Source organism: Podarcis tiliguerta (genome assembly GCF_965153285.1).
Source record: "Podarcis tiliguerta genome assembly, chromosome: 3".
Taxonomy (NCBI): Eukaryota; Metazoa; Chordata; class Lepidosauria; order Squamata; family Lacertidae; genus Podarcis; species Podarcis tiliguerta.
The window spans coordinates 19,761,107-19,773,870 of record NC_139536.1 but is presented as its reverse complement, the minus strand read 5'-3'; the positions used below and the strand labels follow the sequence as shown (position 1 = coordinate 19,773,870).

At 48.3% G+C, this 12,764-nt stretch overlaps 1 protein-coding gene across 1 annotated transcript in view; it reads left to right on the top strand.

The window, feature by feature from the left end:
- Positions 1–12,764, top strand: part of PRKCE (protein kinase C epsilon) — a 301,423-nt gene that overhangs the window by 210,924 nt on the left and 77,735 nt on the right. The window contains exons 7-9 of the mRNA XM_083433032.1: positions 912–1,054; positions 4,874–4,970; positions 11,813–12,024. Coding sequence (XP_083289158.1) covers positions 912–1,054; positions 4,874–4,970; positions 11,813–12,024 — 452 coding nt within the window. The remainder of the gene's footprint in view (positions 1–911; positions 1,055–4,873; positions 4,971–11,812; positions 12,025–12,764) is intronic.

Here is a 12,764-nt window from a genome sequence, read left to right as displayed (position 1 = left end):
AGGTAAAGTGACCCCTGACCATTAGGTCCAGTCGTGGCTGACTCTGGGATTGCAGCGCTCATCTAGCTTTATTGGCCAAGGGAGCCGGCATACAGCTTTCGGGTCATGCGGCCACCGTGACTAAGCCGCTTCTGACAAACCAGAGCAGCGCACAGAAACGTCATTTACCTTCCCGCCGGAACGGTACCTATTTATCTACTTGCACTTTGATGTGCTTTCGAACTGCTAGGTTGGCAGGAGCAGGGACCAAGCAACGGGAGCTCACCCTGCTGCGCAGATTCGAACTGCCGACTTTCTGATTGGCAAGTCCGAGGCTCTGTGGTTTAACCCACAGCACCACCCGCGTCCCTTTTACAAAGTACAGTGCTCATATTTCTTTGAGGGAAAGAATGTGCTTTGATATAGTGAGGTGGCTTTTTAGGGTTAATAAAAATGAAAAAGTGGCCCTCAGAGTGATTTGGGTTGTGCACCACTGTCTCTTGCCTCCTAGACGGTGTAAGGATGTTTCGCTTCATCCTGTGCTGCTTCATCTTTCACAGACAAGATGGCTGCCTGTCTCTTCACAGCCCATTAATCACATCTTTTCTGTCAGGTTTGAAGGAGAGACCTGAGCGAGCAAGCTCCCAGAGGCATTGCTAGCTGGCTGCTGTTGGGAACATACTGCTGGCCTAGATAAACCTTGACCTAATCTTAAGAAGGCAGTTCTCGTGTCCCATGATATGAAACAATCAGTCATGGATCCAGCTCAGCGTTTTCCCCATTGAAATAATTTTCTCGTTTCAAAGAAGGTTGCTGCAGTTCAGCACCCTGATTTCCACATGGTAAAGACAGATGTTGATGTTGACGTATCAAAAAATGATCTAATCTAACTTGGGTTTTCTCTTCCTTTCCTCACCTGTTTTAAATTGCAGTTTGCAAGATGAATGTACATAGACGCTGTGAAACAAATGTGGCCCCCAACTGCGGAGTGGATGCGAGGGGCATAGCTAAAGTACTTGCTGACCTGGGTGTCACTCCGGATAAGATCACTAATAGCGGACAAAGGAGGAAGAAGGTAATCATTCTTGCATATGAACTCATGACTAGTGCTGTGCGGAACATTTTCTTCTGCATTTTTTGTAACCATCCTCTGTCAATTAATGAGAAAAGTAATTGCATACGAAAATGATCAAGGGGAGTAAAAATTTCAATGAGGTTTTTTGTTGTTGCATTTTGCTTACTTTTGAGTTGGCCAAGGGATTTTATAAGATTCTGGTTACAGGGTCTTGGTCGATTTATATGGGGAGGGCCGGTCCTTAAAATATATTGCGGTCCCGAGCCATTTAAGTCTTTCTGTGTCCAAACCAGCACACTTAAATGGGCCTGGAAACTTAATTGGCAGCTTAGTGCAGTCAGGCCAGGGCCAGTGTTATATGCTCAAACCATCTTGCCCTAGTGGGCAACTGGGCCACCAAATTCTGCACTGGCTGAAGTTTCTGAATCGTCTTCAGAGGCAGCCCCACGCACAACACGTTGCAGTAATCTAACCTAGAGGTTACCAGAGCATAGACAACAGAAGCCCTGGTCCAGATAGGTGTGCAGCTGAGCCGCCGGCCCAAGCTGATGGAAGGCACCACTAAGACCACCTGAGCCTCAAGCGACAGCAGTGGATCCAGAAGACAACAATCCCATGACTGCAACCATGGAGCAAGAATTCTAACAGAAGTACCCCCAAGCTGTGTGCCCATTCCTCAGAGGGAGTGTTACCCTATCAAGAGACGGCAACCCTCCACTCATCCACCCACTAACAGTGCCTCAGCCTTATCTGGATTGAGCTTCAGATTGTTGGCTCTCATCCAGTCCCTTACTGAGGCAAGACAACAGTCCAGCACATCCACTGCCACACCTGCAGATGTAGAGGAGAATTAGAGTTGTGTGTCATCAGTATATTGCTGACAACGTATCCCAAAGCTCTGCATTCAGAAGTTCTCAAGTTCAGTTCAACACAGGTAGGGCTGGATGAGAACCCTGCCTGATATCACAGAAGGCTGTTGGCAGTTGCTATAGACAGCATTGATCTAGCTGTCCAATGGTTTAGCTTAGTATAAGGCAACTTCCTAGGTTCCCATATGGAGAAAATCAAAAGCAGTTGGACAAAATAATGGCATCGTCCCTGCTAAACTTGTGCTCTTTGGAGTACACAAACCAAGTGAGCTGGAAGAAGCCCTGGAAGAACTTAGACTGCTTTGACCTCAGTAGTGATGAAGTCAAAAAAGGCTTTATTATTTTTCAATTGTCAGAAGGAATCGTTCTTGTCAGAAAGCCATGTAAACATCAAAGCTACTACTTTGAAGTCCCCTTGTGAGAACACATGTGAACATAAATATTCTTATCTAGTTGAAAAACTGGCATGAGATCATTGTCTTGCCAGATGTTCCTCTCTACCCCCCGTGATATTACAGTGATGACAAATGGAAACGCACTGAAATAACATTCTCCCAAAAGAGAATTGAATTCAGCAGATGCTCTGCAAAGCCACTTCACAGAAGCTGATCCCTTCTGTGTTGGGTAAAAAAATAAATAAACCGCAAACCATCCCTTCGACCTCTTTATGCCAAGAGTCGCACATAACATCAGTGCACTCCTGGATATGTCTGTTCAGAAGGAAGCCCCACAGAGTCCTCCCAAGTATATATGGACAGGATTCCTGTCTTTATCTCCTGCAATCCGTTAACCAGTGTGGTTAACTAGAGAGCCAGTGTGGTGTAGTGGTTAAGAGCAGTGGACTCGTAATCTGGTGAACTGAGTTCGCTTCCCCGCTCCTCCACTTGCAGCTGCTGGGTGACCTTGGGCTAGTCACACTTCTCTGAAGTCTCTCAGCCCCACTCACCTCACAGAGTGTTTGTTGTGGGGGAGGAAGGCAAAGGAGAACGTTAGCCGCTTTGAGACTCCTTAGGGTAGTGATAAAGTGGGATATCAAATCCAAACAACTCTTCTTCTTCTTCTTCTTCTTCTTCTTCTTCTTCTTCTTCTTCTTCTTCTTCTTCACTGCCCACAGTAGTCCTTGGGGAGCCCTCCGTTTAGAAGTGATATGCATGGTGCCCATTTCCCAGCAGGGATTGCTGGGTCCCGGTCTTGTCCCTGGCAAGGAAAGATGCTGTTCCAGGCAGTTGTAGTCCCCTAAGTCACCTACTTAATAGACCCATTGACATTAAGAAACCTAAGTTAGTGATTAATAACAATGTAAAAGCTAGTTGGATACCTCATAGGGTGTGCCAGGTACATAGCACGTAGATTTCCCCATATGAACTGACCTGGACCCTGCAATCATCACTTGAGGCCTTTCTTTCTTTGTGTGCCTCCTCCATGGGAGGTCTAGAGGGTGACAACATGCAATTATTATTATTATTATTATTATTATTAGACACTTGAATATAGGGAGATGATGGTTCTATGTGCTCTTGACATCTACATCAGTCACCTCTACCCAATATGTTTAAAGCACTTTTATACCACTTTTAACAATTATGGGTTCCCCCCCCACAAAGAATCCTGGGAATTGTAGTTGCTTAAGGATGCTGAGAGTTATTAGGAGACCCCGCACAGAGCTACAGTTCGCACCGCCATTAACAGGTCACAGTTCCCAGGATTCTTTGGGGGGAGCCATTACTATTAAAGTGGTATGGCTGTGCTTTAAAGGTGTGGTCTGGTCTTGGGAGGTGTTTTAAATGTGTGGTGGTGGCATGCCCATAAATCACATGTTCATAATCAGCTGCTTTGACTCATTCTATCAGCTTATTTCACTTATATTTGTCTGAAGAGACTTACATATATAGTTTCCAGGTGATCTTCTGTCTAGGCAACTTATATGACCAGACATTCTTAGGATCCACAGCATCACATGCCATCAGACCAGGAATGGGGGACCTCTGGTCCTCCAGACGATTTTGAACTACAACTTCCATAATTCCTGACTTACGGCAGTGGAGCGCAACAACATGTGAAGGGTCACAGGTTCCCCATCCCTCTTTGAGATCATTCTCCTGACATAAATAATGGAGATTTTAGAATGGAATAATGAAGAATTTAGAAAAGCTGCATTTGGCAAGTCATAGAATCATAGAATCATAGAGTTGGAAGAGACCACAAGGGCCATCGAGTCCAACCCTCTGCCAAGCAGGAACCACCACCAGACCACTCCTGACATATGGTTGTCAAGCCTCTGCTTAAAGACCTCCAAAGAAGGAGACTCCACCACACTCCTTGGCAGCAAATTCCACTGTCGAACAGCTCTTACTGTCAGGAAGTTCTTCCTAATGTTTAGGTGGAATCTTCTTTCTTGTAGTTTGGATCCATTGCTCCGTGTCCGCTTCTCTGGAGCAGCAGAAAACAAAGCATCTTACATCTTTTGGCGAGCCAAATGTGGTTGAAATCCACTAAATCTCCTCGTTTGCACAGCTCCTGTGCAGATTTAATTAAACTAGTGTTGGAATGGTGCTCAGTGAATTATGGCCTTTCATCCTGACACGACACTGTAGAACTTGTGTCAAGAATACCTTGTTTCAGAAGTTATGGGTTGTTGTTTTTAAAGAGTTTCTATGTGTGGTCTTTCTGTGTATCTGGTAAGCCTAGCAGCATTCACCGTGAACTTCTTCAAACAAGTTAAGATTTCAACGCAGTAAATGCAAGTTTTTTTTCTCTCTCTTTTTTAAAATGAGCTGCTATGCTTGTCAATCTGTAAAGCAGATGGCAATTCAAGGAGGATTTTCAGTCGCCTTCCTCTTTGTGTGCAGAAGCTTTGCTATTTGGAGCTGCGTCTTTGTACTCTCATAAATGTCATGTCAGAAGAACACCTTGCGATGGTTAAGCATCTCATTTCTCTGTCTATTCTTAGCTTGTCCCAGGTGCAGAATCTCAACCACCGGTTCCTGGATCCTCACCAGGAGACGATGACAGATCAAAGTCAGCACCGACTTCTCCATGTGATCAAGGTTTGCCCCCTTTTATTTTATATTTATGAATATTTTGAATTATTTTGGGGGTCTCGCTGAACTGCAGCCTTGTAAACAATGTGGCCCCAACATCTCAGATTTAATGAAGAATGGATTATGAAAGAATTGGTGTCATAACGTGGCCATATCACTCAGATGGGATTGCCATGTGCCTTGCGCTGTCTTTCCTGCTCAGTAGAGCAGAAGGACATGCTAGTTTTGAACATTCAGGAGAAACTGCTGAAGGCTTTTTTGGGACCATCTAGTGAGACACTGTCTTCTGCAGGGGTAGCAAAAATGGTGCCTGTGATGGGATGAAGAGCTGCTTGTGCGTAAACTGCAAGTCCCTCAGAGTTTGAACAAGTTCTCAAACCTCTGCCTGTGACGGAGCCCCTCCAGCATGGCTGCGTCAATCGCTAGCAGAATCCGAAAGTGGTTGCTTTCGGAAACGTTTCCAACATAAAAGCTCCTTAACGGAAACACGTCTTCTGGACTCTCGGCGTGACAGTTTCCGGCGAGGAACGGGTGTCCCTATAGGAGGTCCTGAGACCTCCCCACTGTTTTCACTGGAAGCGTCTCTGAGCCATTCCTCCGACTCTCCTTCCCTTGACGTTCCTGTTCGCCCCCTACTGGTTCCCTCTTCAGCTGTTACGTCTCTCTCTACCTCAGAGAGCCTTTGCACCTCCTGTCCTGCCGATGGCAGTTCCCTGACATCCACCTCCCCTCCAGGGCCCCCTTCACCCCCTCCCGTCTCCTCCCCTACGGGTTGGGAGGAGGTAAAACCCCGGAAAGAACCTTCCTCATCGTCCGAAGTTTCGAACACCTTTCTCCACTTGTTGTTGTTCCTAGTCTCTCGGTACTCCTCGTCATCTGAGTCCGTTCCTTCTTCCAACTCCGACTCTGCGAATCCTTCCAGTTCCTCTTCCTCGTCTGTGGTGCCGAAATACTCCCTCCTAAACCTTGCTACCGGCTGTGGTTTCCTCGGGAATCTTTGGTGGGACGTTTCTGTTAAAACCTCGTCATTGACCTCCTCTGCAGTCACCCAGGTGTTTTCTGACTCCGGTTCCCCTTCCCACGCCACCAAATACTCCACCTGATTGCCCTTCCACCTGGAATCGAGGATTTCCGCTACATGGTTACTGCTTTCCCTCTCTTCCAAGACTGGTCCCCTGGTGTACTCCCCTTCACCTCCCCCCTTGTACGGTGACAGTAACGACCTGTGGAACACTGGGTGCAATTTCATGTGGCTGGGTAACCGGAGTTTGAAAGCCACTGGGTTGACCTGCTGAATGACCTCAAAGGGTCCCAATCTCCTGGGTCTTAATTTTTTACAACCCCCTTTGAACGGCAACCCTTGGGTAGACAGCCACACCTGATCCCCCACCCTTATTGTTTCACCTTCCCTTCTGTTCTTGTCTGCCTGCTTCTTATATTGTGCCTTGGCCCTTTCTAAGTTGAGCTGAAGCTGACGATGGATCGCTTCCATCTCTTCTACAAAATGTTCGGCCGCTGGGACGCTCCATCTCTCGCCTCCCTCCCCTGGGAATGCCCTGGGGTGACACCCGTAATTAGCCAAAAAGGGGCTCATCCCTGTGGACACATTCTCCGCATTGTTGTAGGCAAATTCTGCCAGCGCCAGCTTTTCGACCCAATCATTCTCTCTGTCATTGACATAACACCTCAGATATTGTTGGAGGATGCCATTTGCTCTTTCCGCCTGCCCGTTGGTTTCAGGGTGCCGGGCAGTCGAAAAATTGACTTCCACATGCAGCAAGCTCATGAGCTTCCTCCAGAACCTGGAAGTAAATTGTTTGCCGCGGTCTGAGATCACCCTCAAGGGGGCGCCGTGCAGCCTGAAGATGTGTTCTACAAACAACTTCGCCGTTTCTTCCGCTGTGACTGCATGTGAACATGCTACAAAGTGGCACATCTTAGTTAACAGGTCCACTACTACCATGATGGCCGTTTTCCCCTTGGATTTGGGCAGATCCGTCATAAAATCTATTGATACCGCCTCCCAAGGCCGTTCTGGCGTGGGTAATGGTTCTAATAACCCTGCCGGCGCCCTTCTTTCCCCCTTGGCCCTCTGACATTGGTCACACCCTCTTACATACTCCTTTACATCTTCCCTCACCTTGGGCCACCAAAATTCCCTGGTGACCATCCACATGGTCTTGTGTTGTCCAAAATGTCCCGCCGTGGGACTATCGTGCAACTGCTTGAGTACCCTCCCTCTCAATTCACCTTCTGGTATATACAGTGCCCCTTTGTAATACAATGCCCCGTTTCTTTCCTCAAAACCCTCCGGGCTCTCACCCTCTCCCCTGAGACCTCTGAGCTTATTTTGGGCATATTCGTCATTTTCCGTTTCCTCTACCAGTTCTCGTCTCCCCACCAGCGCCGCCCCACACACCCAGCGGTCCTCAGGAATGACATGTCTTTCTTCGATTGCCCCCTCCCCCTCCAAATACTCTGGTTTGCGTGAGAGAGCGTCCGCCCTGACGTTCTCTGGGCCTGGTACATAACAAATCTCAAAGTGGAATTTGGAAAATTCCTGTGCCCATCTCACTTGTCGTTGGTTGAGTACTCGAGCTGTTCTCCAATACTCCAAATTCTTGTGGTCGGTGCACACTTGCACCTTGTGTTGTGCCCCAATCAACAAATGTCTCCACCTCCGGAACGCTTCGTGAATGGCGAGTAGTTCCCGGTCATACACCGTGTAGTTCCGCTCGGACTTATTCAGCTTCCTCGAGAAGAAGGCACACAGTCTCCACTCCGACGTATTCCTTCCCGGCTGAAGAAGTACCGCCCCTACCGCTCGGTCTGACGCGTCTGTTTCCACTCTCATGGGCTTCTGTAGGTCCACATGCAGAAGTTGTTCTTCCGAGGCGAAAGCCCTTTTCAGTTCTTCAAAAGCTCGCTCCGCCTCCGCCGTCCAAACAAATTTCTTCTTGCTACTGAGGCAGTCGGTGATGGGCGCCGTCAAGTGTGCAAAGTTCTTGATGAACTTCCGATAAAAGTTCCCAAACCCCAGGAATCTTTGCACATCCTTCTTGGTCTTCGGTGTCTTCCATTCCAGCACCGCCTGGACCTTGCCTGGATCCATGGCCAATCCTTTGTCTGACAAGCGGTACCCCAGGAATTCCACCTCCTTGGCATGAAACTGGCACTTCTCCAGTTTCACCCACAGCTGATTGGCTTGCAGCCGGCCCAACACTTCTCTCACGTCCCTCACATGCTGCTCTTCATCTTCCGAATACACCAACACGTCATCTAAAAAGGCCACACAATTCTTGTAGAGCAAAGGTCCCAAGACGTGGTTGATAAAACTTTGAAAACATGCGGAGCCGGCTTGGAGACCGAAGGGCGTTACGAGGTATTCAAATGCTCCCAAAGGGGTGAACATGGTGGTCTTCCATTCATCCCCCTTCCTTATGCGTATCAGATTGTACGCCCCCCGCAGGTCCAGTTTTGTAAAAATCTTCCCCTTCCTCACCCTGGTCAGAATGTCATCAATTCGGGGCATAGGAAAAGCCAGGGGTTCCGACACGGCATTTAGGGCCCTGAAGTCCACTACAAGTCTCGGCTTATCTGTGTTTTTTTTGTCCACAAAAAACACTGGGCTGCCCCCCACCGCTCGGGACTCTCTGATGAAACCTCGCTTCAGGTTTTTGTCAATGAACTCCCTCAGCTCCTGCATCTCCCTGTCTGACATGGCGTACAGCTTGCCCACTGGGAGTTGAGCCCCAGGGAGTAGGTTGATTTGACAGTCAAAGGGTCTATGCGGCGGCAATTTGTCCGCTTCCCTTTCGCTAAATACGTTGCTCAGATCTGCATATTGCGGAGGCACCTCCCCTTTATTCATTACCTCCATCCCAGCTAGGGTGAGCCTGGCTCCCCCTGGATCCTTCCCCTGCTTGCAGTGTTCTAGGCAATGCGCTGACCCAAAGGAGACCACCCTCTGATGCCAGCCCACTAGAGGATCGTGTAGTGCCAGCCAGCTCATCCCCAAAATGATGGGAGCTCCTCCCAAGGTGGCCACATTAAACGCTATCCTCTCGGTGTGCCTTGCCACCCTCATTATCATGGGGACTGTCTGTTGGTTCACTTCTCCTCCCAACAGCTCTCTGCCGTCAATCGTGGTCACCTGCAGGGGTTTACTTAAGGGGAGGGTTTGTATCTGGTGCTCAGCTGCGAACTCCTTACTCATGAAATTACAGGAGCTGCCTGAGTCCAGAAGGGCCTTGATCTGTAGGGGGTGTCCGTTTGGCAGCTCTAGCAACACCTCTATCACTAGAGCAGGTCTGGGAGGTTCTGGTGAGGGCACTTTCACTGCTTTTGGGCCTGGCTGCTGTGCCCCGACGGTGGCAGCCAGGCGTTGGCTTTTACTTGCTCCTTGCTTTCCTCCTCCTCTCCCCCAACAGCTCCTGCCATGCCTTGCCATTCCTTTCTTCGTGGACAGACTCTGGCAAAGTGTCCTGGCTGTTGGCAGAGATAACATTTCTTGGCGCTCTTTCCCTCCTTCTTCCGCCCTTCACCGAGGTTTGAAACTGCGCGCGCCCGCGCTGTTCCAACTTCCATCGGCTCTGCCGGCGGGAAAGGCTGCTCTGGAATGTCTGGAATGCGAAGCTCCCTCCAACGTTCTCCTTTCCCCTCCCGCTTCTCCAAAGCCCTCGCTTCCTGGCGCGCTCCTATGGCCAGCGCGGATTTAGTCAGCTGGTCCATAGACTCCGCTCTGGGGGCCCGGGAAAGTTCATCTTTTAAGGACGAAGAGAGCCCTTCTTCGAAAAGCATCTGGATGGGCTCCGCCGATAGGTCCCACCCCAATCTATGAATCAACATAGTGAACTCTGTCCAGTACTCACGGACAGACCGGTTCCCCTGTTTGCAAGCCATTAACTGCCTTCGCACCACTCCCTGCTCAATGTCGCTGGAAAACATCAGGTCCATGGCACGAAAAAACTTCCTCGTGTCCTTTAGGATCTCATTATTTGCTGCCATCAAGGGTCTAACCCAGTCCTTCGCCCCTGATTCGAGATGGCTAATTACAAAAGCCACTCGCGATTCCTCATCAGGGAAGTCATCAAATTGCAGATTGAGAGCGTATTGCATCTCTGTCCTAAAGGCATGATAGTTTCTGGGGTCCCCCCCAAATTTCTGCACCAATCCTGGCATCTTTCTGGTGAGCGGGGTGGTTTTCTCCTTCCCCCTTTCTGCATCCTGAGCCCTCCTCTCCTCCAGCCTCGCCGTTTGCAAGGCAAGCTGGATCTCCAACGTCCTGTACCTTTCCTCCAGGCTTGGACCTCCTCCAGCTGCTCCTGCTCCTCCGGTTCCGGCTGGTTCGCTCATGATGCCTCTCCCTGGCACAAGCTAGCTTTCGGTGACTTTCGGATTGCTGTGATGGGATGAAGAGCTGCTTGTGCGTAAACTGCAAGTCCCTCAGAGTTTGAACAAGTTCTCAAACCTCTGCCTGTGACGGAGCCCCTCCAGCATGGCTGCGTCAATCGCTAGCAGAATCCGAAAGTGGTTGCTTTCGGAAACGTTTCCAACATAAAAGCTCCTTAACGGAAACACGTCTTCTGGACTCTCGGCGTGACAGTTTCCGGCGAGGAACGGGTGTCCCTATAGGAGGTCCTGAGACCTCCCCACTGTTTTCGCTGGAAGCGTCTCTGAGCCATTCCTCCGACTCTCCTTCCCTTGACGTTCCTGTTCGCCCCCTACTGGTTCCCTCTTCAGCTGTTACGTCTCTCTCTACCTCAGAGAGCCTTTGCACCTCCTGTCCTGCCGATGGCAGTTCCCTGACAGTGCCCTCCAGATGTTGGTGGACTCCAACTCCCATCACCCTTAGCCAGCATAGTCACTGGGCAGAGATGATGGGAGCTGTAGTACAAAAAAAGACACCTCTAGAAGACACCATATTGGCTGTTCCTGTGACTTGCAGCAACTTCCCAATGTCTCTGGGGTCTTTCCCATCAGTGGAACATTAACTGGAGATGTTGAGGACAGATCCTGGAGCGTTCCATACACAAAGTACAATCTTTCTGTCTATCTGGGAAGGGCTGCAGTTTAGTGGTAGAACCTTTTATTTTCCATGCAGAAGGCCCCAGGTTCAGTCCCTGGAATCCTTCATAGGGCTAGGAGAGAGCCCTGTCTGAAAATCCTCCAGAGCGACCACTGGTAGTGTAAATACTTACCTAGAAGGACCAATGGTCTGATTCATTGTAGGGCATCTTCTTGTGTTCCTGTTTGTTTGTTTATCTGTCTATCTATCTACCTACCTATCTATCCACACACACATATGTATGTGTATACATACATAATAATATTGACATCTGATGCCCTTTTAAAATGTGTGTGGAAGGGGAGATTATTGGGTTGTTGTCGTTTTGTTTTTATTATGTATTTTCTAGATTCAGGTAGGTAGCCGTGTTGGTCTGACGCAGACGAAATAAATAAATAAAAAGTTTAAAAATTGTCCAGTAGTGCCTTAGGGACCAACTAAGTTTGTTCTGAGTATAAGCTTTCGTGTGCATGCACACTTCTTCAGATACACACGAAAGCTTATACCCAGAACAAACTTAGTCTCTGAGGTACTACTGGACAATTTTTAAATATTTTTTATTTATTTCATATGTATTTTCTTTTTTATATATATTGTGGTTTTATGCTGTGTACTGCCCTGAGATCTACTGGTATAGGGCAATGTAATTTTTTTAATGATGATGATGATGCGTCATCCTGATGCAACCAGGATCTTGATATTGCTGAAGCTTAGCTCTTCCATATCCATGTGTGTGCGTATTAAAATATCTGCCCACTGCTGTCGTTTTAAACTTTCACAGAAATCAAAGAGCTTGAAAATAACATTAGGAAAGCATTGTCATTTGACAACCGAGGAGAAGAGCACCGGGGAGGAGCGGCGACCTCGACTGACGGCCAGCTTAACACTCCCGGGGAGAACGGCGAAAACGGAGAGGTCAAAACACAGACGAAGCGCATGGGCCTCGAAGAGTTTAACTTCATTAAAGTGTTAGGGAAAGGCAGCTTCGGGAAGGTGAGCAGTCCTTGATTGCTGCTTGTTTCCACTGTGCGTATTAAATACAACAACATGCAGTACTGATAGGAAGAAACAAGGTTGAAGCTTATGGCATATCTGTGTTTGCATTCATGCACACCCTCCTCCGGTGGTCATAGGGATTACCAAATCTATGCCAGTAGGGCTTCAGCAAATCAATTCAGTCATGCATTGGGGCTTGGAGGTTTATGGGTAAGTCTGTTTCATGGCCTGATTTGAAAGAGGGCCAGTCTGGATCACCCGTAAGTTTCCAGATCACCCAAATTATGGCTGTGTAAGGGATCTGAATTCTTAGTATAATAATAATTATAAAATAAAAATAAATAAATAAATAAATAAATAAATTATTATTGGTAGCCTGCCCATCTGGCTGGGTTTCCCCAGCCACTCAGGGTGGCTCCCAACAGAATTAAAAGCACAATAAACCATCAAACATTAATAATTTCACTAAACTCTGGCCACTACACCTCACTGGCTCCCGCTGCCTCGGTTACCTGGCACAGAATCTCTTGCAGAGTACAGTGGTACCTCGGGTTACAAACACCTCGGGTTACAAACACTTTGGGTTACGGACTCCACTAACCCAGAAGAAGTACCTCAGGTTAAGAACTTTGCCCCAGGATGAGAACAGAAATCGTGCTGTGGCAGCGGGAGGCCCCATTAGCTAAAGTGGTACCTCAGGTTAAGAACGGTTTCAGGTTAAGAATGGACCTCCGGAA